We start from the raw sequence: 25,353 nt of genomic DNA on the forward strand, positions 1-25,353 counted from the left end.
ATATAGTTGTAAAGGATGCAGTAAAACATTAGGGTAATTCAGCCGAATTTTGTATGTAGCCTGATGTTTGGAGATTTAGCTGATTCAGCTGGTGTCAGGTGTGTTACACGAGGTGATAAAGCTGTGCTGTTGCTCGTCAGGTTTGACTCTGACATATCATCTGTTAAATAGGAACTTCAAAAAATGTATTGATGAATGTCACGTGAAGATCACTTTTAAAACCATCAAAATAAAAAAGTATTTGGCAAATGTAACAGCAGCCAACACTGAACAAATGTTTTTTTTTTAATGTTAGAGGAGAAAAATCATATTTTTAACCCTCATTTCTTAATGAAATGTGAACATTCTCTACATAAGAAATACATTAATAAACAGGGTTTGGAAGTGATTTGACAAATAACAGCAACCCCTGCTTTCTCATTAGTTGAGAAACTGTTTCTGGATGAGACTGTGTGAGCGAGAGAGAGAGAGAGAGAGAGAGAGAGAGAGAGAGAGAGAGAGAGAGAGAGAGAGAGAGAAAGCTAGCATATGGGGGCCTAGGGACACAGCTCTGGTAATGGCTTTTGACGCGCAACTCTTCTGTTGGCGATTAATGGGTGACAGATGCGAGTAATGCTTCTGTGCGTAGAGTCAGCCAGGGGAGGATGGAGCGGGAGTGTTCTGGGGATGAGATAATGCCTGTGAGAGGAAGGGAAGCCAGGCTGCCCCCCCACCACTGCCGTTGCCCCTGTGCAATTTCTAACAGATGTTCAACACCCCCCCAGCCCCAGTTACAAAGTCATTCACCAGCAAGATCAATATCTTCAGAAAGCTGTGCTCTTGTCAGTCATCAGGCCTGTGTCAGAGTCACTGCATGACAAGTGTGTGCTGCGTTTGCAGGACATCCGGCAGGAACGGGCAACATCTATATAGCAACTAAAACAAAAATTGTAATAAGGATTTCTGGGTATTTAGACACTCCCCTGGTTTATATTCACTGAGGGAAACACATGTAAAAAGTGTAGATATCACACTAAAGTAAGTGTTGGTTTCTTAACAGTGAGGTTGACTCTGTAAACACTGCTGGTCTCATGCCTGACGTGGATGACTCTTTGCAGAATCATGTGCTTTTGTGCAAAGCAGGGGCGTTCAAAACGTCGAGCTCAGGTCATAAATCAGTCTGTAATTGTAAGAAAAAACAAGGCGTAGATTCACAGTGATGCTTTTTCTTTAAAATACTCTAACTATATGAAAACTACTTTACATGTTTGTGTGTGTGTGTGTGTGTGTATAGTGTGTGTGTGTTGTGCTGGCAGGCGTGTGTATAGTGTGCTGAATGCTGAGTAGATTTCCTGCAGTGAGTTGCAGGGCTCCGGATCTGAGCACAGCGCCCCTCACTAATCCCCCCCTTCCTGTTTTGTGTAAATGCAGCACTGCAGAGGAAGATCGGGATTTATTTGATAATTAGGCAGATAATACCTTACAGGCAATTACCTGTGATGGTGAAAGGATGGGGTGTGTGTGTGTTGGGGGGAGGGGGTTAGTTGTTCACATATTCATGTCTAGTTGTGGATTTGTGCACATGAGTCTGTATGTATTGAGTCGAAAGGATGTGGGTTTGTGGGCGAATCCCCATTTGTTGATGGATTTGCCCTAAGTCGGGTCTAGCTGGTACAATCTCAGAGGACCGAGCTCTGAGAAGGAAACGGAATCTTATGACCGACGCAGTCGGCCTAGAACTGCCATTGTGTCTGGAAGCTAATTAGGCGTCTGCTAGAATGCTGTCAACAAGCAGAACTCTGGAGTCTGGAAGAGCTTGTGGCTTTGCAGTCCAGCACAGAGCCCCCACCACAGCGCCCCCACAATTACACCCTTCACTCACCTTCACTGGATGCACATATGGACAAGGAGCTGCATCTATCCACTAAATGATGTCATTGTGGAGCTTCGACTGTCATGTGGGTTCCGTGACCACAAAGAGGCAAGAGACGTTTTTCGACTGAGTGAGGACCACACTGAAACGTTGGCTAGGCGAGTCTCGGAGGCCTGTAATTGAATCAAACGTCATTCAACTTCAACTAGAGCTTTGTAAGAATGCAAGGACAGATTTAGAGGTTTTAAATAATGGTATAAAAGCAGGAAGAGTAAACAATCTCTTTCTTCCACAATCGTTAGGAAAAATTCAAACGGCGCTTTTCCACTCTGTGGTAACTACTCTACACGACTCTACTCACTTTAGTACCTGGTTTTCCGCTATATATAAACACACAACCCCACCCCGAAACCCTCCTCGAAGTGTAGCCATGGCGTCACAACACTTTGGCCCTGGTAACGTTAAGCATTGTTTACACATTGCGTATACACAAGTTGTTGTTGTTGTTGTTTGAGACGGACCACAATTTTACAATTTGTAATCTCCGCTGTAGCTTGGAGATTTCCCAGACGGCTAGTTGATGCTGGATGTCTGCATTTCGTCGTGTAGACACATCTCTCTGGCCAATCAGAGCTCACTTGGAACCATGAGAGTAGAGTAGGGATCGTGCAGTAGAAAACGTGCCCAAATGAACCTCGCATGCTTAATTTTAAGCCAAAGATGTGCAAATCAGGAAGTTGTATGTATATGTTCAGCTGTTTTAAGAGGAACTCCTGGCAGCTTGACATTTGCTGTTTGTTTGTCTTGACACCTCTGCTAAATGGTGTTTGGTAAAAAGGCATAGAGTGGGAATGACGTCCCTCCCCCTCACAGACCCAGAGTGATGGTCTCTGAGCCTGGAGGCGGTGCCTGATTTTCTGTTTGAAATCTAGGGACACGTTTAAGACTATGGCAGTGATATTGAGGGTTTGCCGGTTTGCACGGGATGATTCCTTCTAACGCTGTGTTGCCTCATTGTCTTTTGCCCGTTACTCACCGCTGTATACACCACATTCCACACCTCTGTTGTCTGTGTGTGTGTAAACACATGCCAAGGAACCCTCGATCACACCAAGGATCAATTCATTTCACAGCGTTGCTGTATGTTATAGTGACATTTTCCTACTTTACAAAAACGTTCACCCATAACTTACACCTCACTCCACTTCAAGTCATGGCCCACTGTTAGAAAGCTGCTCTCTCCACTGTCTGAAGACAGCCGTGTTCCTGAATTTGGGTCAGATCTGTTATTTAACTAATTTACTTATTATTTTGTCACACGTGGCCCTTGTGGAAGATCGTCACACTGCGGTTAGGACCGTTGACGTTCACCCCGCCACCCGATCTGATTGCCTCACTGGAGAAGTCTGTTATTTAAGGGGAAAGAAATATGTGCCGCTTGCACTTTCGGGTTGTTTGGGGGCGACTGGTGCGGAGGAGGCGCCGGGGCACTCTCAGTGCTGTGAGAATGCTGATAAAGCGAGTCTGCCGGGAGATTACGGCAAGCCGTGAGGTGAAGCGAGCCGGCTCGGGGGCCCTGATTCCACGCTCTGATTGCGCAGGCCTTTTCCCGCTCCTCCCAATGCCTGAAATCCGAGCCAAATCAATTACGCTCCCCTGGCACCTCCGAAATTACAGAGCAATAAATAACCTCCTAGAGAACTGTGAAGGAGTTACGAGGATCCGCTGACGACGCAACGGCTCACGTCTCCTCCGTCCTACCAACTTTTTTTTGGTTTTAAGCAACGTTCTCCTTTCCCCATTGCAGTGTAGTTGAGGCCTGTGTGATTCTCTGCTCTCTGGTTTCAGCATGTTCTGTTGTCTGTGACCTTGGGCCTAGCCTTAGGAAATGTGATCCAATGTGTAGCCGACTGCTTGTTATTCATCTCCTCTTTCTCTATCATTGCTTCTGTCTAAATGCAAGAGTGTGAACATGTATAATGTACAGAAAAGGCCACCATTTTGTCAATTTTTAAAAAAAATATGCTCCCACTGGAGTTGTCAAGAAAATAATTAATTATTAAGTAATGATGGGATTAAAAAAACTACTTAATAATTACCATCCTTTAGGATTTTAACCGTAAATTAAGGCTAGCCCTTATTTTTATGATTACTGTATGATTAATTATGACTTAATCATTTGGTAAGTGCCGTTAATTAAGGTCCTCTCATCGTAAAGTGTTACCTTTATTGTTCTGTGTAGCAGTGGTGTTTCCCACCTTATCTGTAACCTTCTGTAACCTCTCTGTCTTGAGTCCGGAGCTTCCCCCTGAACCATTGGACGCAGGGCAGAACCCCACCCCGGCTTAAGTCTAATTAATAAAGTGACATAGAAATTAATAAAAAATATATTGCTTCTACTTTGAGAGACAGATTGATGACTTTGGACGCCTGCCACTTTGGAGGCTCTGAAATCAACTTCTCAATGAATGTGGGACAGGTCTCGTCACACCTGCGTGTGGGAACGAGTCCAAATAAAATGGGTTCCGTTTAAACGGGAGTGTTTACCATTCGCACTTCCTGTGCCCACACGCTCCAGTCATTATCTGCAGAGGCTCTGTGTATAGACAAGTGTTCAAATACTTCCCGCGATCAGCAGATAGAGAGAAAGAGAAAACATACACAGATAAGCCATTGTGCTCTCGTCCGGAGCGGAGGTCCGAAGGCTAAACAGTTGAACATTAACTGTGATAAACTGCTGAGCATTTGGCGTGACTCAACACTCTCGAGTTCTGGCAGATGGGGAAATGAGTATCTGTTGTGTATGTGTCTGAATGTGAATGTGCAGAGTTTAAATGCATGGGAATGATCAGCAGAGTTGGGCTAAATATTCTCAGTATAGTTTCTTTCTCTCTCGTGTTTAAGTACTTGGTCAAACCGAATTTTTAAATCCTTCAATCACTGCTGCATCTACAATACACCGCAGGTCTAACATTTAGTCACAATGTGTTTCAGTTCCATTCGTTTAAAAGATGTGTAAAAATAAACAGCGCTGATTACAAAAGTATAAAACAACATTATACATTGAGATAAACGAAGTCAGCTCAACGTAGAATTATAAGTCTGTTTATTACACAGATTATGTTCTCCCTGTGTGTGTTGTTGCTCCCGTTTCCTCTCACTGTCCACCACACCTATGGTGAATGTGTGAGTGACTGGGTGAATGTGTGATACCTGATTGCATTCAATGACTGTGGGTAAGCTAACGATACAAGAAGATCATCAACCAAGCTGTCTGTAACCGCTTATCCAGTTCTGGGGAACACACTCAGACACAGAGAGAACACACCACACTCCTCACAGACAGTCACCTGAAGGAAACCCATGCAGACACAGGGAGAACACACCACACTCCTCACAGTCACCCGGAAGAAACCCACGCAGACACAGGGAGAACACACCACACTCCTCACAGACAGTCACCCGGAGGAAACCCACGCAGACACAGAGAGAACACATCACACTCCTCACAGACAGTCATCTGGAGGAAACCCACGCAGACACAGGGAGAACACACCACACTCCTCACAGTCACCCGGAAGAAACCCACGCAGACACAGGGAGAACACACCACACTCCTCACAGACAGTCACCCGGAGGAAACCCACGCAGACACAGAGAGAACACACCGTACTCCTTACAGACAGTCACCCGGAGGAAACCCACGCAGACACAGGGATAATACACCACACTCCTCACAGATAGTCACCCGGAGGAAACCCACGCAGACACAGAGAGAACACACCACACTCCTCACAGACAGTCACCCAGAGGAAACCCACGCAGACACAGGGAGAACACACCACACTCCTCACAGACAGTCACCCGGAAGAAACCCACGCAGACACAGGGAGAACACACCACACTCCTCACAGACAGTCACCCGGAGGAAACCCACGCAGACACAGAGAGAACACACCGTACTCCTCACAGACAGTCACCCGGAGGAAACCCACGCAGACACAGGGATAATACACCACACTCCTCACAGATAGTCACCCGGAGGAAACCCACGCAGACACAGGGAGAACACACCACACTCCTCACAGACAGTCACCCGGAGGAAACCCACGCAGACACAGGGAGAACACACCACACTCCTCACAGACAGTCACCCGGAGGAAACCCATGCAGACACAGGGAGAACACACCACACTCCTCACAGACAGTCACCCGGAGGAAACCCACACAGACACAGAGAGAACACACCACACTCCTCACAGACAGTCACCCGGAGGAAACCCACACCGACACAGAGAGAACACACCACACTCCTCACAGACAGTCACCTGGAGCAGGACTCGAACCCACAACCTCCAGGACCCTGGATGCTCTGGTTTCCTCCCACGGTCCAAAAACACACGTTGGTAGGTGGATTGGTGACTCAAAAGTGTCCATATATGTGAGTGTGTGAGTGAATGTGTGAGTGTGTGTCACCTTGTGAAGGACTGGTGCCCCCTCCAGGGTGTGTTCCTGTCTTGCGCCCAATGATTCCAGGTAGGCTCCGGACCCTGAAATGGATAAGCACTTACAGAAAATGAATGAAAATAAAATAGGATAGATGTCAGGAGGTACCCATGTAATTTCCTACAACAACAGTGTTTGCTGTTATATGTATTTAGAAATAGTTTTGTGTTTATTGCCTCGTGAAAACCACTAAATAAATTGTTTCTTTTTTGTGCTGCGTGGTCAACACACACAAAATCCAAATTTGTGATTGTTGCTATGTCTTTGGGGTTGCTAAAATTCTTTATAATATTTTAGCATAAGCCAGATATAGCGTCTTAATACTTGGCAAACTCCTATGTAACCTTAGCTGAATGTCATCAGTAGGACACACTAAATCAGTCTGCTGCAGTTCTTCCTGCTTTAAGTGCTGCTGATGTGGAGCTGGATTATTGTTGGTGAAGCAAGGCTATAATCTTAATTAGATTGGAAATGGGAAAGCAAACGATGCCGAGTCATTTATCACAGTCTCCTTCAGATAACCGCAATGCTAATGCAGCGTCCATGCTAACGTGGTATACATAATCCAGCTGCTGGTTGGGAGACTTTGCTCTTAGAAATTTGATTTTGCTTAGTATTAGCATGAGGCTAAATTCTCTGGGCTAAATGTGGTGTAATTATTTATTTTTGAGATCACAGTGTATGTATATAATGTACAGAACTGTTTATATGTGGATACAGCAGAAAGCAGTGGGGTTGAATATAAGAGAATATTCATCTCAGCACAAATTCTTTGAGCTAATAGTTTCCTGTTTTGAGTTTTACGCTTGGCTACGAGTGCTAATAGCTCTCTTGATTGCACATATTTTTAGAGTTACCTTGTTTAAGTTGTTCTTAAAGTGCCACAAAATGGCACACTTTTCTCTAAATAAAGTAGGTGACTACTCAGTGCCTTTCATGTTACAATTTAAAAACTGCAGCCAGAGATAAGATCAGGTCTCAGCATTATCATTTAAAAAAAAACAGGGTGGGAGGGATCTAGCCAGGGGCATGCAGAGAGCCATTTGGCCCTTTCACCTCAGCCAAACATGCAGGGCATTTACAGATGAGAAGAAGCCAGTCACGGAGGCCCTGCCCTTATCTCTTTTTGTCCAGCTGGCTGTAAGATCTTCTGCTGAGACAGACACTTATCAAGGCCCAGTGATGGTTGGCCTGCTGCTCTCTAGACTGTGATTTGTTACACATGAGAGATAAGCCACGGTGCTCTTGGACAGCAATCAGATTTAGAAAGTGACATTTAAGTGGGACCAGAGTGGCAAGGCTAAGCTAGGCCTGATAGCCGTTAGCACAGATCCAGAATCGCTTTGATATTTGGGGCCTCGGTTAAGTGTGAACGCCCAAATGGACTGGTTCCGTAGTTTGAAGCTTCAGAAATAGGCGGACGGATTGCGTAAGTCCTTTTTTTTTTGGGGGGACGAAACCACTGTTTGAGTCAAGACACTCCAATAAGACTTAGCACAACATGGAAGTTTAAATTATCCTTTATTTAATATAAAACAGCACAATAAACAAATAAATTAGATATTTCTAAAATATTTCTCTCAAGGGAAAATGCATAAGAACATTGTTGATTGTTACATCTTGAACCGAGCGCACATAAATGGAATGTCACGCACTTTCCACATTCTTCATCTCAGATAAAGAAGTGTAGACTTCGTAGAGCCCGATGAAGGTATACCCAGCTTCTTAGCACTGCTGTAGCTGCCATATTAGCCCAAAAATCAACCTGGATGGCCGTTTAATTTGAATGCGCATGTTAGGCTTAAATATGCCCAGAGGGAATCTCAGGAGCATCCTTGAATGGGAATGCAAAGCACTGATTAAATTAACTTGAGAAAAAGCCCCCTTGCGTTCTTATCAGCTTGTGGGTGAGGCCTTGCATTCCCTGAAGAACACTGCAGAGTTTGCTCAGAAAGGCCAGCATTAGCATTTGTATATTAAAAAAAGATGGTGTAGGAGATGTAAAGGTGGGCAGCTGGAACTATTTCCATATTAAGAGGGTACCTCATTTGCACACAGCCCCCTAAGTCACACCCATTACAACTGCATGGGGCTATTGTCTACTTTAGCCTGAGCCTGGACTCTGCAAACACACTGCGCTAGGTAAGAGGCTACGGCTAAACAAAAGGGGGATTCTCCCATTTAAAATCAATCCATCTCAGGGGTGGTTTTCACATTCAACTTAGTCTTTTCGTCACTGCACAGTACAGACAGCGGAGGCTTCGCTGGTCCCTGCAATTGTGTTGTTGTGAATGGAGCAGTCACACCACGCTTGCAAATTGTCCACGTTTGAACCGAATCCTGACTGGGTTAGACATGGCAGCGTGCAACGGGTTGAGAAGTATACAAAGGTTATTGCCATTGGGTTGCTGCTATTAAAACTTGAAAAATTCTTTCATTCGTGGGTACAACGCCGTCACTTCATATCTTCTAGAATAATTTATAAAATGTAATTGTCTTATTTAATGATATGTACAGAAAATATTTTAGGATATTCACAGGAAATCAAAATCCAGGCACTTTGCTGCCACCACAGCAATTTTACCAAGCGAGATCCTGAGATTTAAGACAGCTCTTTAAATAGAAACAAATGTAGAATAATCTTATATAGAGAGAATTTTATATTTAACAATGCTATCAGCTTTTTTATATCAAAATAAATGTTCTCTTTAAAAAAAAACTGGTTTCAGAACACGCCGCTGTCTATGCTGCTCCAATACTAGGAATTTTATACATAAGCAGCATCCATCCTCCGCAACAGAAAGTGAGACTAAATAGCTTCATGCCCTGGCAGTCAGTCCAGTTACTGTGTTGGAAACATGATTATCTGAGGCAGCCGTTTGTCGTCACCGGGTTTTGTAGTGCCAAGCATTCTTATAATGTTCTTGGGCAGAGCATCAAAGCCAGAGTTCCTCGTACCACTTCTTCTCATGTGAGTGTTTTCAAAGCTAACTTTGTTGTCCACGAGCTGAAGTCCTCTGCTTTTATCGTAGCGTTGTCTTCAGGTCTATCCGTGAGATCACATCGTGATAGCCGAGCAGACACGGGTCGGTGGACAAAGCATCGTGGGTAAATACTGAATCATTGTCTGAAGAGCAAGAGCTGGAAGTGTCCTCGCAAGACGGTGAATACTGTTCGAAGGGGGTAGACAGGTCCAGGTACTGCGAAGTGAAGTCAACGAGAATGTGTGTTAGCTCACGTTTCACCAACTTTTTTAACTGGTCAACATACGAATCTAAAACAAATAAAGATTTACCTCATCGGAAATCGACAGCAGCACTCGGTCAAGCTCCTCCACCAACTGTTTAAATGTTGGTCTCTGTGTGGGAACTGCATGCCAGCATTCTCTCATCTTCATGTAGCTGAAAAATGAGATGGACATTAACATAAAGAACCACGAGATATGCGCAACGAGAGTCTCCTAACAGATCACGCAATGCTTCTATTGTTGGAGCAGAATGATGCTTACAGTTCGTGAGTGCAGTTGGAGGGTTTGTCCATGCGATGCCCTTCTTTTAGCAGCTTAAAGAGCTCCTCCACTGGGATCCCGGGGTATGGTGAGCCTCCCAGTGTGAATATCTCCCACATCAAGACTCCAAATGACCAACTGTGGAGGCAAGAAACCAAAAAAATAAATCAGCACATCAATCAAAAGGGATAAGGGATTGCCACAGGTCTGCGGTGGTGCTAATGTAGTTCTCTTAGAGAACACATTTGCATTCCTTAGTGCTTATTTCAGTCATTAGACAAGTCCTCAGACAACTCAGGATTAAACTGTGCTGACACTTCCTTGAGCCTAAACGGTATTCTGATTAATTTGAACAAGCCAGCATTCCAGCCCTGGGGATCCCTGGTCAGCTGATTCTTTGGCATAGCAGCAATGATTAGCCAGACTTACACGTCGCTCTGGTGTGTGTAGACTCTGTCAAACAAGGCCTCTGGTGCCATCCATTTCACTGGCAGACGTCCCTGAAATCGGACACAACAGAGCAGTGAGTGGGACAGTCGGTTGCGACACAAGGACAGCAATCATCCTTTAGATCTCACAAAAACATGGCTGCCCGTTCCTTCCCTAAACCCCCCCCCCTCCACCCAAACTCTCCAATTATCTCCAATTAAGCCGACTGCCAATCAGCAAGGACACATCAAACATCTGTCTATAAAAGCATAAAGGCTGCAAACAGGCCCAGGCACCGGACATGGTCTGGTCACACACATTCGCAAAAAACCCTGGTTTTACATCCTGGTCGCTTACATTGGTGGTTTTCTTGTAGTAATCAATCTGATGCACTCCTCTTGCCAAGCCGAAATCCGCGATTTTCATGACGTTGTCTTCTGTGACGAGAACATTCCTTGCTGCTAGATCTCTGTGAATGCACTGTTGAGAAAGAAAGCGAGAGGGCAGGTCTTTTAGCGATTAGCAATAGCAGAATACGACATATCAGCGACGGTGTTGACACGGGTTATCACAGTAACCTATTTTAGACTCGGGAACCAGAGCAGACCCAGACAAAAAAAAGATTATTTGTGTGCGTCTGTATGAACAGATGTATTCTAAATCCACATGCACTTTCAGCATATTCTCACAAACAAGCTTCACTTTAAATAGATGTGGGCTTCATAGAAAAATACCACCAAACTGTTTGCTGAACTGAACGCATGTTATTAAGTTTATTTTGGTTTTCATTTTAAATAGAAGTGGTATTTGGGGATTGAAAAAAGGGGACGAAAAAGCCCCTGGTTTGCCGCCCTTAATGGAAGGGTTTCAGACAGCTGCATTCTTAGCAGGCCACAAAGACCTAGTAATATGATCCTGTGCACAGGCGGGTCTATGCGCCTGCTTGCTAACAGATTTATGGCAGTGCTAAAAAGGACAAAGCCCGCAGAGACGGGACGGACACAGCGGTAAACACAATGCACCACCACTCCACTAAGGAATGCCTGGCATCGTGTGTCACACAAAGAGACATGTTGATAAGAGAGAAGGGCCTGGCTTTTTAGCATTTATGTATACAAACGAGGTGTGCTGCTGCTGCTGCTGCTCCAACGCCCGAACTCACCCTCTTAGAGGCCAGGTACTCCATGCCTCGTGCCACCTGGTAGGCGCAAGAAAGCAGGTCCTTGAACGTGAGCTGCTCCTCGGGAACCTTGGTCACATCAAAGGTGTAATCCATGCCAGGAGGGCGGCGTGCTCGCAAATACTCCCGTAAGCTTCCTTTAGAAGCGTACTCCACCAGCACGTAGAGAGGACCTGAAAACCAGTGCAGAGTCCTGTTAATAATCAAGCTAACTTCCATTCTATTCTTCAACGACCTTGACCTGAGAAGCCTTGACATGAGTTTGGGATGAACTCACCGTCCTGAGTGCAAACACCAAGAAGGTTTATGATGTTCTTGTGCTTGTCCATGCCCTTCATAAGCTCCATCTCGGAGATAAGGTCCGCCAAGTCTTTGTCAGTCGCGTCGTCTGAAAGAGACCACCCATGTTTAATCGACTCAGATTATGTCAATTCCCTCAAATACTTATTTTTATCGTCTAAAAGACCATTTCTGGAAATATCTACCTTTCAGCATTTTGACTGCAACGGTGGTTGCTTGGTCTGGATTATCCTTGTTTATCCCATAAGCCTCTGCTCTCACCACCTGACCGAAACAGCCCTCACCAAGAGGTTTCCCCAAGGTTAAACTGGAATAGAGGTAAAAAAAAACATTATCATTCCATTGTCAGAAAATAATCCCAACATGAACTGTGTGACTTGGCTTGCAAATGGTACACACTTTTCTCTCGGGAACTCCCAGGCAGGATCATAGGGCAGTTCAATCTCCAAGACTCCAGCCAGCATTGGAGAGCAGCTGGAGGAAAGACGAGCCACCCTCATTAGCGAGGCACTGGACTTCCCAGAGGAGTTGGACTCCACGGAGTACTGTGAAAGTTTCCAAGATACACAGCGTTAGTATCCATGTATTCAAATAAACGTGTGTTTTAGAGACATCGCCATGAGACTTGCTCTTAACCGCAGTTACCCTCTCACCTGTCTGCGCAGAGGAAATTTGGACAGTTTCTGCACAGGAAGTGCATCAAAGGGCTCTCGGGTGGGATGGACCTGCATTCGGCACAAGACCACGATCACGATAGCCATCACCAATGCGAGGAAGCCTGAGGCATAGATTATGATGTCTGTGTACTTGGTCTCCATGAGGTCCGTGTCTTTGGCCAAATCTTCCTCTGTGAACGCACAAGATTAAACAGCGTATGATTAATATCTCCATAAAATGAAGCATTTTAACCAAATTACAAACTTTGTATGGCTTTTGCAGTACATACTTTTGTATGGCATAACTGTACAGACAACACACCTGTTAGGACAGTGAGCCACGCAGATTGGTGAGAAAAACCAATAGAGTTTCCAGCTAAACAAGTGTACTCCCCGGCATCCTCCAGCGAGACATTTGTAAGGTAAAGGACCTGGATATCTGACATGTTCAAGCTGCCTGTCTGCAAAGATAAAAGATACAAACAGGCATTTTATACCTCGCACTGTCTACGATGTATTTACATGGAAATAACGCCATGTTTTGTGTGAACGTTGCTGTCAGTTAGGTTGGAATACCTTCACCACTTTGACGTGGGGTATGCCGTCAGGTCCATAACGACTGCCGTTTATCACAGTGTGCTTGAGCCACTGGATGTGTGGTTGGGCATCACTGTAGACCTTACAGTGGAACTGGGCATCCCCACCCACGACTGCTGTGGTGTTGGATGGTAGACCAGCTTGGAGAATGGGCCTGTGAGGAGATCGCTCTGTAAAAGATAAAACAAAACAAAAATATCTAGTCAACTCTTCTCTTAGAATGGTCCAACTTTCCTTATAGCACCTTCCCAAGCCTCCATTAATATTTACATAAACGTTTATCCAATTGATGGAAGTTTTACACAAACTACAAGAAGCTCGTTTGATAAATGCCACTTACACTTAATCCATACACTGTATTTTTACAAAACTATGTCACATTTCTACATAATTGTTTCCAAAGCCCCAATAGAAAACATGGTAATTACAAGTGTTACTCTGATAAGATGGTCCAAAGCAGAGAAAGAGATAAGCAGGACTCCCAAAAGCCGGCCAAACACGCACTAATTGGTTCCATTAGGGGATTTCAGAGCCAGACCCGTGTGCTGGGATGCTTTGAAGTCGCTGAGCCCCCTCTCCCTGCTTGGAGACAGAAGTTGACCCCACGCTGGACTCTTAACAAACAGGTCTGTCACAGGTCAGGTAGAAAACTGGTCTGGACGCTCAGTCCACTGCACTTCCAGGCACGTACCATACAAGCTGACGCCAGGCCCCCCCCACCCCAGCTCCGTCTCCCCTTTTGTGAGTATGTTTATGGCTTTTTTGTGTGCGCTCTTAGACATATTTGTAGATCCCTGACGCCTTAACCCAACCATGGCGCCTGTGGGGGGTTCCACGTGCTCTATGCACGTTGATCTGCATTTATGCCAACAGTGAGACACCACTGAGCTGCCAGCACTGGGTCTCCTTGGTTTGATGCTTATTGCCCCTGACTTGCGCTGAGCAGAGATGGCCTTCAGCGGCTCCACATGGAGCCAGGCCACTGTCTACAGCGAGAGAGAGCCTACTTACCCAGTACATCCAGCAGGTAGCTATGAGTAATCGAGCCGTATTTATTCTCCACCACACACGTGTAGTTCCCGCGATCTGAAGGCACCACACTCTCCATGACCAGACTCCAATGCTGATGTCGCAGCTGTTAAGTATGAAGAATTAACATCATGTTAATACAATATATATATTTTTCAAATCAAATTAGTGTTTTTCTTCATATACATGGATTAGTTCTGTAGTAGTAACATCTCACCTTGATCCCTCCAATCCTATGCTCTCCTCGAAATTCTCTGCCATTCCTCAGCCAGCGGATTATGGGCAAAGGGTTTCCCGTAGCAGGGCAGCGAAATTTAACTGTGTTTCCAGCCGGAACGGCATAAAGCTTTTTCTCCATCCGCTGCACATGGGTCCAGTAAGGTCCTGAAGAAGAAGAAGCAGAACCATGAAGCTAGTTGCAATTTCCAAGTCGCCACATTTTGCTGACTGACTTTGGATCCTATATTTATTTCCAGTTTCAATGTAGACAGCACAAACCTCTTGAGAGGTAGACCTGTTCATTTTCTGTCTCCGTAGAAGTGTCATCTAGGCCATTGTCCTCATCATCATCTCCTGAACCCAAAGCATCTGAAAGGTTAACATCAGACAAATGTAACTACCAGCTGTACAGAATAAACTAGCCATAACTAAAAATACTGCAAGACGCTAACCACGTTCTTGTCATGATATGACAGAACATACCTGCTACGGTGATCGTGAAGTTACGTAGAGCCTCTCTGCTTCCACGGAGCACACACACATACACCCCCGAGTCCTCGTATGTTACATCGGTGATCTCCATGACTCCTGTTCTCATCTGGATGCGAGCGCTGTGTTGCAACCGCACATCTCCTTTGAACCAGTGGACGGCTCCGGGATGATTTGTGTCGCAGCGAAGTTTCAGCACGTCGCCAGGTTCTAGGAGGAGGTGTTCTGATGTCTCTTCATTCTGCTCTTCTGAAATTTCTAGGGAGAGGATATAGCTTTCGTTTGGTGGGCGCAATATCACAAGTTGAATAAGAGAAGATCTCCAGACTGGTTCTTGCATTAGAGCATCTATAGCATTTGTACTGACAAAGCAGTGACTAGAATACTTCAGAGACTGTGTTGGTCATACCTGTTGGCTTCTCTGATGTAGTCAGTTGATCTGTAGCTTGAGAGTGCCCAGATTCTGCAAGGAATGTGTACAGTTAATTAGTAATCTACCACCAACCACCAATCTTAATATTGTGGATGTCCAAAGAAAAACATGTATCGCAAATTTAGTAACTTTTCAGTGGAAGATGTAAGTGTAAAAAGACTTTATTACAAGTAATTGGAGCATTTCTATTGGTCCATTCATCATTAAATTTTCAGAAAATATGCTGCTAAAAATCAGCAAAAATGCAGATACCGGTTTTTCTTTTGGAGAGTGACGATACTGCAATGAAACGTTGGATGTAATTGCTCACCCGATAAGACCTCCACCCAAGCTGAACGTGAAGCCCGTCCAGCAGAGTTCTCCGCCACACATATATACTCTCCTGCATCGTCCCAGGAGACATTCGTTAGAGGAAGAATGTTGACTTTGGAGATGGTCTTTTGAAGAGGCTGCAGGGGAAAACAAATCTAGTATTACTCCCACTCTCCCGAAGAAAAAAAAAATGTTTCTTAAGTGTTCTTTATATCACTTACAGTGAGAACCTTAAGAAGCTGCGATCCATCAGGCCTGAGGCCATCGCTCTCCTTCTTGAACCACTGGAGACGTGTCATGGCTGGCCTGTGGACTTTGCACACCAGCATTGCTTGTCCTCCGACCATTATGGAGGTGTTTTCAGGGAAGCCTGGCTGAAAAATTGGCTGAGACACTCTAGGATCTGGGCAAATATAAGGGGAAAAAAAATAAAAATACGTCTTGAGCTCAGTGGTGTTTACCTCAACATCTATTCCTGACCATGCGGTTGCATTTCCACACAACAAGTATACTGTGATGGGTCAAAACAGAACAGCTTGTGTTTGCTGCGCAAGTGCAGTTTTAAGCAATCAGTCCCTGACTGCAAACAAGAGCCCCTTCTCTCAGAGGTCAGGGCTTGTTTTTGGGGTGAATCGCAGGCGAAGGGGCAACCAACAAAAGAGAGCGCAGACCTCTGGTTCTCACTGGATGATGACCTGGGTTTGACTTCACAGCAGTGTTCCTGGTGCCACGGCGATGAGTGTGATAAGCATTTGCGCAAAGAACCCTAACCCAGCAATGTCACCTCCAGCATTGAGGCGCAGCATTCTCCCACCAACACACTAATGAACTTCACTGAATAAAACCGGGGCCTGGCCTGCATCTGACCCCAAGAGAGGGTGTGAATGGTCAGAAGAAAAATAAAAGGCAAACTAAACAAAACACACACACACACTAAATAGGCTGGGTGGCTGAATGGCTGTGGTTATGATGAGGGAAAATGCTGAGACATTATATCTGCCCTCCTGATATTTTCAGAGGACACAGTAATTAGTATAAACTTAGAAACCCGGATGCCTGTTTTAATGAAGCAGATCTGGGTCGTATAAAGGTTACGTTCCATAGTGATACGGTAAACATAGTAAAAATCCTAAAATCCGGGAACTGTAAATAAATATAAAATCAGTCTGTAATACTTCAGCTGAAATGATTTACTGTATACTTCCAAAACCATGTTAGATTCAATCTCAATGTTGTGTGGTTCTATGCTCCAAAATAAATAATAAATCAGTTTTTCCCACCGTACTTTATCCCTTCCAATTAAATATATGCCATTCTTCTTCTTTCCTGTTGGGCTGTCTTTATTTGACTGTGAATAAACATTTGATAACAGCTCACCCTCTAAAGTTGTTGTTTTTGTGACATCACAAAGCAATAGATTCGGAAAACGGTTGTTTTACAGCTTTTTTTCTTTCTATTATAGTCCAAAAAAGACAAACTTGTTTTTCTTCCACTCCCTCTCTGTAAGGCGAATTTTTATAGGTAAGTGGAGCTTGCCTGGATGGCGCTGCCCATTATAGTATTACAGTTGTCAAATGACTTTAATTTCCTTTGGCAGGAACTTAGCGGGGCATTGTTGGTCCGCTCCACAGGTCTCTCAAACTTCACCACTTCCCCCGCAATGCACTTAGCTCATGATGAATTCAGAATAGGACGCTTTTAACAAAAACTTGCCCCAGTCCCTGCCCTTATATCAACAAATCTTACATGAACACAAGGACCTCAGTGAAGTGTATTAGCTGTGTTAATTGTAAGCGCAGCAAACCATTAACCATCTAGGATGATGTCTGCCATGTGAAATATTTCCACATCTCACATCTCTGCAATCTGAAGTTGCCATATTCCGACTGCTCAGTTGACCCGAGACAGCAAGCACTTGGTGAACATCATAATAGCACTTGAAGATAATCAAATGCCTTTCTGGCAGGTACAAAACTAAGACAGCCTTGCATTTGTAAGGATCAATAGAAGCCCCCCAGGGCCTCCCCGCAATCCCCTGTCACTGGCACCGGGCCAGACAGATTTACACTTCCGAGCCTCTGGGCTTTGGCAGGATCAGATAGCACTGTTTATGGCTAAAAAAAAAACACTTAGGTTCTTTTACCTTCTAAACCACAGCACTCTCCAAAACGTCCTCTGCTCTTAATGTTTCAAGACTGTGGTTCCTTACTTGACAAGTGCTTCTTTAATGAATACTTCAACATTAAAATCAAATTACAAAATCGAACCTTGAGGTAAACCATCTGAAACAGAACCAGAAAGCTGTGCTAACCCTAGCCCACAAAAAAAAGCATGGAAAAGACATACGTTAAAAGCACGGTGCATCAAGTTTAAAAGTTCCCAAAGTAATGCCTTGACCATTTAACACTCAAAGCTACAGGACTGAGAGCTACCTCCACAGTTCTGCATTTGGTTCTAGGCTACCTTTGAAACGGGCTTCCGGGGCAGCGCTTCTCGACAGCGCCATTTCTGCCAGGCACAGGGTGAGGAAGATCTTGTGGATGCTCAACATTTTGCCGAGGTGATCTGGGTCTTGCATGAGGACGAGAACGACCGCTTCAAATGCTGACTCCAGGCATCGGCCCGCTCTGTGTTTTCCTCCGCAGGCACAGACCTGGAAAATAAGACAAGACTGCATTTAGAAGAAATATCCCGGTGTGTCCAGTTCCTGTAAGAAAAAAACAGAACTCCTAAAACCACATTTGTTAATCAATGACACTCGCTTCCACTTGCATTCGACCACAGACACTTAGTCTACCTAACCATTGTTGGACACTACTGTGCTCCACTTTCCATAACATGAATAACTGGAGCTACGAATGCAAGGCAGTTAGGGGCTGTTGTTTGTAAATGGAGGGCGCACCATGCGCATAATGGCTCATTTGTATGTGCACGGAAGGCCCATGATCTTGCAGCTGCTAATTGCACCTAAACGATACGGAGCTGAACAATTAGGGAACCCTTGTGCTCCAGCCTCCTCACGTTTATCCAAACGCCTTTCAGCGTTCCCCGTTCCCTCGTGCCTTATCTTCCCATTCAGTTCAGCTGGGACGAGACTAGGCAGAACTCCCCGGACACAGTGGGGGTACAGGATGCTCTCGAAATCCTCACAGAAAGTGGTCCCCTGTCCTAAAGCAAGAAAGCCAAGGGGGGGTTTGCTTTTGCTCCACAACAGGCGAGACTTTCGCACCCGAGTGCCAGTTAGTTTAAGATAAATACAGCCAAACATAAAGCCATTTACAAGTGTCAAACCGCTTGGTAAACTAAATCCAACTTGGCTGTGAGAGGAGGTGTGTGTTTAAAGCCAGTAAATTGAGCTGGTTGAGCAGTGTGGAGGCTGTGAAAATACTGGTAGCGTACATTTTACGGCGGTTGACGTTGGGTCTGAATTTTAATCCGTACCTGAGGTAATTTACACGGTAAAACACTCCCTGAATTAATTACTTTTACGTTTTCACACGCGGATATAACATTTGAGAATGGTCGCTAGCACACGTTACTCAAAGTGTATCTCTTGTTTTAATTAATTTAATTAAATAATTTAAATAAAGTAACGACATTCAATTCGTGCCCCCCCCCTCCTCAATTTAATTTTGATTGGAAAAAAGTGTTACTTTTATACAGTTAAATTAATTAAAACAACATTATTCTATCAAATATCAGGTGAATTTTTCAGAAAACACCCTATTTTCGTTCACCTTATTTTCCCTCTGCCCTTTGCCCGGTTCTTCTGGAAACTTCAGTAAAGCAACGGTCGTGTCTAGTTCCGTTTGGTTGAGTCTGTTGAGGTTCGCATTTGTATTGAGAAGTTCTCCCACTTACAACAGGAAAAAAACAAACAAAACGAGCCACAGAAATCCGTATTTCAAAATATAAAAGCAGTCACAGTGCGCGGTGGTGGTTCCCGGGCCACCTGAGCAGCCTACGGGGCGCTCCTCTATCGACACAGCGCCCAAAGTCCAGCTGTCCTCCTCCCTTCTCTGGTCTCTCAGTCTCTCGGTCCCTGTCTGTGTCTCAGGGCTTTGCTGGAGGCTGAAAGAAAAAAAACCCCGCTAAATCCACACAGCGGTGAGACAGGCTCCAGGAGGACCTCAGGTTTTAAAAAAGACCAGCATCCAGGGACTCATTGTAAGCGTCCGTCTCCTTTCCTCGCTCGTTTCCTCTGTCAGGAGTTCACTTTCTGTCACAGAGCGGGTTCCAGCCCCGAGTTTAACGGCAGCCTCAGAGGCGTGTGACTCTCAAGTGACTCTGGGAGCTCCAGTGAAGGAGCAGCGTATCTTCACCAGCCAGGGACCCTGCTCTGACTGAAAGCACCCCAACAATGGGCTAAAACGAGGAGAGAGGGGCGGAGGAGGGGTGTGTGTGTGTGTGTGGGAATATATCACCTAATGGGGACCAAAACCTGTGTACACATTCACTCTGTGGAGAATTATTTTCCTTCGGGCGCCCAAAGCCTGTCCCCACAACGCAAACCAATAAATGTGAAGTAAAGCCTTGTTTTAGAGTTAGGGTTAGGGTACTAGCACTCATGGATAACAGAAGGGTAAGCTATGTAAAGGCCCCACTATGCATGAAAACAAACTCTGTGTGTGTGTGTGTGTGTGTGAGAGAGAGAGAGAGAGAGAGAGTGTGATTCTCCAGTGCTGCACCAACCCCCTTCAAAAAAAAATAAAATAAATAAATCCCCTGAGGCAGACCCCCAGCAACCAATATATTTCAAGACTCTTCTTACTTAGCTTCACTCACTTTTAAAGTCCTCCAAGCTGTTGCTGAGTGCTCTCTTGAACATACCCCTAAGTATTTGTCACCATCTTAGCAGAGCCTTAAGCTCATGTATGTATTCGAAGCTATAGTCCACAGTTGGCTAAGCTAATTTAGGCTAATTATCAAAAGACGTGCCTGGGCGGGCCTATAAAAGTTATAATCCACCGATTAGCCCAATAAACCGTCATGATTTCTTAAACCTGAGTTTAAATTGCATTGTTCCAACACACAGTAATTAGACGAGCTTAAATACACAATTTACTCAGTAGGCCCATTAGCATCTCCTGTAATAGGACATGCTCAGAATGTGTTGCAGGGTAAACTGGGGTGGTGGGGGCAATAAATAAAGCATAAAGTTCCTTTGAAACACACTCTTGTAGGGCACTTGTGTACTGTATTCAATAGCTGTGAATGGCTCCTTCCCGTAATTACATCACAGCCGCAGTGCATAGTTGCATTAATCCTTTTAGGCTGTGAGGGGGTCATCTCAGCTCCTAATGGATTTATTAGTGGAGGCTGTCCTCACACAACAGGGAGAAGTCCAGAGAAAATATGGGAACAGCCTCCAAATATTGAGAGATTTGGGATTTACGCAAATAAAAAAGGAATATATATATATAATGTATGCATTTTAACACATTAATTACACATAAAAATGCTTCTCTTGCACTAGTTGAGTTCATAGACTTGTGAATCTGCTTTGCCTGTGTGTGGTGAGTGGTAACTAATGGTGGTATTGGGTTATGATTATGGCCAGCGTAATTTTACATAGATGATGTTGTGTGGGACCTTTTTAACGTGACATAACTAGCCAGAGAAATCTGACGGTGGCCCGTGAGGTTTATAAAGATTTCCGTGAAGGTCTCATTGAAAGTGAAATGAAATATTCCTCTTTTGTACGTATTTAAATACATATTCAGTGAGTACAAACAGTTGTAAGACGCTGTCCTAGTGTCGCCTTTGTGTGGCGATGTCAGCCCTATGTCTGTGACTGGGGGGAATAGGGTGAACGGAGGTTGTACCTCTGATGAGCTGAGGCCTGAGGAGGAGAAGCCTTAAGTGCTTGTGAAGCAGAGCTCAGTGGGGCATTGACTTTGAAATGAACGCTGGTTCTCTCATTCATGACATGGCTATGGCGCTGGGCTCCCCATGATCCAGTTGAGCCTTTCTGAGTAGTCCCCCGCACTCCTGCCAAAGAGATTCTGCTGGAGGGAGGGCAGCTTTCATGTGGTATGAGAAAGCCCTTAGCCCACACATGTATGGCCCTTAAATTGAGCTGAAAATGTATAATATAAATATGTATATTTGAAGGATATGGAAGGGTGTAATAATATATACTAGAACAGCATATTGTCCTAAATCTAAAGCCAAAATCTGCCCATTACTGACCTCTGTGGAGAGATGCCAGTGCCAAAAGCCCTGCCAGCCAAGAACAAGCGTCTGGCCCTGCCAGGCTCCCTCCGGCTTTTATGTATGTGTTTACAGTGGCAGTGTGGGTTGGCGCTCTCTCTCTGTCTCCCTCTGTGGCTGCATCTTGACATTGCTCTGTCGGATGAGAGAGGGGAGAGGCCTATTGAGGCAAAGTGAAGCACCCTCGCCCCTTCTGCTCCTGTCCACTTCCCTCTAACTCTATATATCTCTGTATATCTCTCTATATTTGTACGGTCATTCTCCCCCCTCCCATCTCCTCCTCTTCCTCCTCTCTCTAACTCCCTCTGGTCCTCTTTGGCCTCATTGAAAACCGCTGACATTCCGCTCGACAATGGCAGATTTTCCCCCCGCAGTCGTCCTCAGCTTCGCTCTCTTCGGCCTGGCATTAAAGCACGCTGGAGCAACAATCGGCCCTCCCAAATCCCACCGCCCGGCCTTTGTTGCAGCCTGCTGAATGCGAATGCCCCATTAAAGCCTATTATCTGAAGCTCCTCTGTTGCCCTGCAGATCCCCTCCTAACCGCCCCTCTCTAAAGAACTCTCTCCCCAAAGCTTTGCTCGGGCCTGGCTAATCAGGTACACGTATTATTTTGGCATTCTTTCCCCCCTTTTTTTTTGTGCTAGGCAAACTTATAGCATCAACAGAAAATGGAAGGGTTGTGCTAGAAAGGGTGGAAGAGAGAGACGTTAGGTGCTTTACAGCTTTACACAGACTGGGATGACTTTAGTCACGTCAGCTCAGGGCTTTCGCACCACGTCTGTGATTTAGTGAGGTGACACCGTGTTATACACCATGTCTTAACCTTGTTTTTTTCCCCCTGCTGCTTCCCGAAAGGAGGGGTTTATTACAGTCCGGGTCAGATTTTACAGCGTCCTTAGCTAAAGTCAAAGTACACAAATAAACGAGCAGAAAATGGAAGTTGTAAAAGAAGATAAGGCCCTGATAGATGGGAACACACTTATAGCTGAGAACAACACACCGGGATAAACACAAATGCCTTTGGCTATTAATAATTTGATATCACCCTCAAATATGTGAAGAATTTACTGCTTGAGAAAACAATATTGACTTTCCCTGCCGTCCAATCAAACTCCACCACGCCCTCTGATGTGCAGAGGTGGTATTGTTTACATTTAGTGCAATATTAATACGATATTAATAGAGGGAGTGTTGATGGTGATGTAATGCTATTCTGGCTTCTTTGGATATTCAAATGCTTCTTTTAGAATAACAACCACTTAAAGTGTTGCAGGTCAAAGGCAGAGCCCACACACACGTGTTGAATGAGACGCTAGCATTGTGTTATAGCACTGTAGCTAGAAGTGCTAATGTTTACAGCAGGTTCAGTATGTAATCAATACAACAGCACATGCTTTAGCTTTCTCCATAGCATGTCATTTCAAGCATTGTTTGATTGGTTTGTTAGTCTGTTATTTATTTATTTTGTTGAATTCTCTTAAAACCACATATATCTTAGAAGTTTTAAACTACTAGAATCACCCATATTTGAATGAATTGACATTATCTTAGAAGCAGGAATAGAGTGGCGTGTAAATTAACATAAAGTTCATACAACTTTTTAAATATATGAGTTAATATTCACTCTTATTTTATATAGTTTTATCTCCTGTTTTTAAAATTTAAAAGTATGTTTAATCAGCTGATTTATACAGCGCTAGTAGTACTTTGACCTGCCATTATTTTGATTAACACGGCCCTCTTTACTAAACCAAATAAACCCTTAAAAATGTCTGTATAGCTACTTAATCACACTTTTCCGAAGACTTTTTTTTACTGTTTTAAAAAGATTGAAAATTAACAATGAAAGTTTACAACAAGCAATTTTTAAATTTTAGTTTGTAAACATAGCTTAGTTGCTATCATTAGCACAGTAACAATTAGCCCCCTGCTAACTGCTAAACTGCTAACTGCTAAAGTGGAAGAGGATCAGGGGAAAATATTAATAATAGCACAGTGTAGTGGAGTGTAATGTCCCTTTTTCAGTTTGTGAATTAGCATTTGCTCGTCCTCTTTAGTTTAAAGTTTACACACGTTATTCATGGTCAGAGCTAAGGACCTGGCTCTGTTTACCACTGAATCGAACCCCGAGCTGTTCTCAGTTGGTTAGAGCAGAACTAGCATTAGCAAGAAGTGAGAATTTAAAGAATTTAAAAATGCTCTAAGGGCTTTCTGGACGATTGCAGTGACTTTCGGGGCATTTGCGTTGTAAAGAAAGTCACAGTTGTTGACTTGCAAAACTTGAGTGTAACCAGAGTCAAACGGATCCACTTCTTTTGCAATCTGCAGAGCCCACATTCTTGTGACAAAAGTAAGACTGTGGACTTCTCCACACTGGCGACAAATCAACAGCAACATTCTCCCTGTCCTCCCCACCTCCCTCTTATCTGATTACATTAGTGATACCCTGGATGGCTCCTTGCACTTCGGCTGGCTGGAGGGCTTTTGAAAGTATTGATACGTGCATGCTTATGCTAATGGCCCAGCTTGCCTGATGCCTGTGATAGGGAGGACAGTGGTGTGAATAATTAGCCGGGCTGAGCGGTCAGTGAGTGGCCTGGCTACAGAGCGTGTGAATGCGAGGTGGAGCTGGTCACTCATTAACTGCAACACTTGTTGGTCTTGGGCTATTGTCTCTTGTTTGTGTTAATTATTACCTGGCCCAGGCCCGACAATGCTAGTGATGGAAAGGCCTACTTTGTAATGCAAGCTGGCCTTCACCGTTAAAGCAGGGTCCCACACCCAACTGTTTTTACAGAGATGGATATCGCGGCAGCCACTGTTTTCCCTGGGTTCTTCTCCCTTTCGTCTTTGCTTTTCTTTTCTCTTTCCTCCACTGCACAACTGAGAGGGGAGCCCTCCACTCCACGTGAACCTTCGCTGAACTCACCGCTTTTGATTAATCCGACAGAGTTCATGAATGATCTCTTAAAAGTGGGACCATCTGTGCGAATGGGTGAATGTGGGATTATCTTTGATTTTAAAGGGACAAAATGAATGGAACGGTCATCTAGCACTCGCTGCCTTTTCGGGAACTCATCCGCTTTCATAAATGCGCTGATGGGTGCAGCTACAAGTAGTCATTCTTGTTTTAATTTGGACAGAATTATAGACAACACTTATCCCAGGCGACATTATTCAAAAGCGGGGAATTATGTGAAGAATATCACCTTCCCGTCTTAATCTAGAAGACCTGAGTTTTGAGATGTCTTCTGTGTGTGTGTGTGTGTGTGTGTGTGTGTGCTGGGGGATGGTGACCCCTGGTTAATGATTTTTTGAAGCTCTTGCTCTGTGAGAGTGAATTAGATGAATGTGACGTCTCATTAAGACAACACCCCATTGTCCCAGACCTTTGGCTATATTCATTAAGCTGTGTGTACCCTCACTCCTGTTAAATACATAGAGAGGGCATTCACTGGTGCATTGTAGAAACTTACGAACTTAGAATTACACTCTACACTGAAGGTGATAGGAGCCAGGGCTACGACAGAAATACAACTATTTTATTTACCATGTGAATCGAGCTTTATATCATTGCTTTTTCAAATAAAATACCCCTGTATTTCCACAATAATAGCGTTATAGCAAGGT

At 44.5% G+C, this 25,353-nt stretch overlaps 1 protein-coding gene across 2 annotated transcripts; it reads right to left on the reverse strand.

Annotated features, from left to right (window-relative positions):
• Positions 1 to 7,881: 7,881 nt before the first annotated feature.
• fgfr4 (fibroblast growth factor receptor 4) lies at positions 7,882 to 19,830 on the reverse strand. Of its 2 annotated transcripts, none has more exons than XM_066645208.1 (21): positions 19,248 to 19,830; positions 17,974 to 18,163; positions 15,732 to 15,913; positions 15,509 to 15,647; positions 15,175 to 15,228; positions 14,760 to 15,023; positions 14,556 to 14,630; positions 14,275 to 14,441; positions 14,040 to 14,163; positions 13,008 to 13,198; positions 12,754 to 12,892; positions 12,429 to 12,622; positions 12,175 to 12,320; positions 11,961 to 12,082; positions 11,753 to 11,863; positions 11,458 to 11,648; positions 10,653 to 10,775; positions 10,296 to 10,366; positions 9,867 to 10,004; positions 9,654 to 9,759; positions 7,882 to 9,558 (listed from the first exon to the last, which is right to left on the reverse strand). In XM_066645208.1, exons 2-21 carry the CDS (start codon positions 18,086 to 18,088, stop codon positions 9,382 to 9,384), a joined length of 2,829 nt encoding a protein of 942 aa, XP_066501305.1. In that variant the 5' UTR covers positions 18,089 to 18,163; positions 19,248 to 19,830; the 3' UTR covers positions 7,882 to 9,381. The 2 variants fall into 2 exon arrangements, with proteins under 2 accessions (XP_066501305.1, XP_066501304.1); XM_066645207.1 differs by having other exon boundaries at positions 14,556 to 14,645.
• Positions 19,831 to 25,353: the final 5,523 nt, after the last annotated feature.

This window comes from Hoplias malabaricus, chromosome 15 (assembly GCF_029633855.1).
Source record: "Hoplias malabaricus isolate fHopMal1 chromosome 15, fHopMal1.hap1, whole genome shotgun sequence".
In the NCBI taxonomy this organism is placed as follows: Eukaryota; Metazoa; Chordata; class Actinopteri; order Characiformes; family Erythrinidae; genus Hoplias; species Hoplias malabaricus.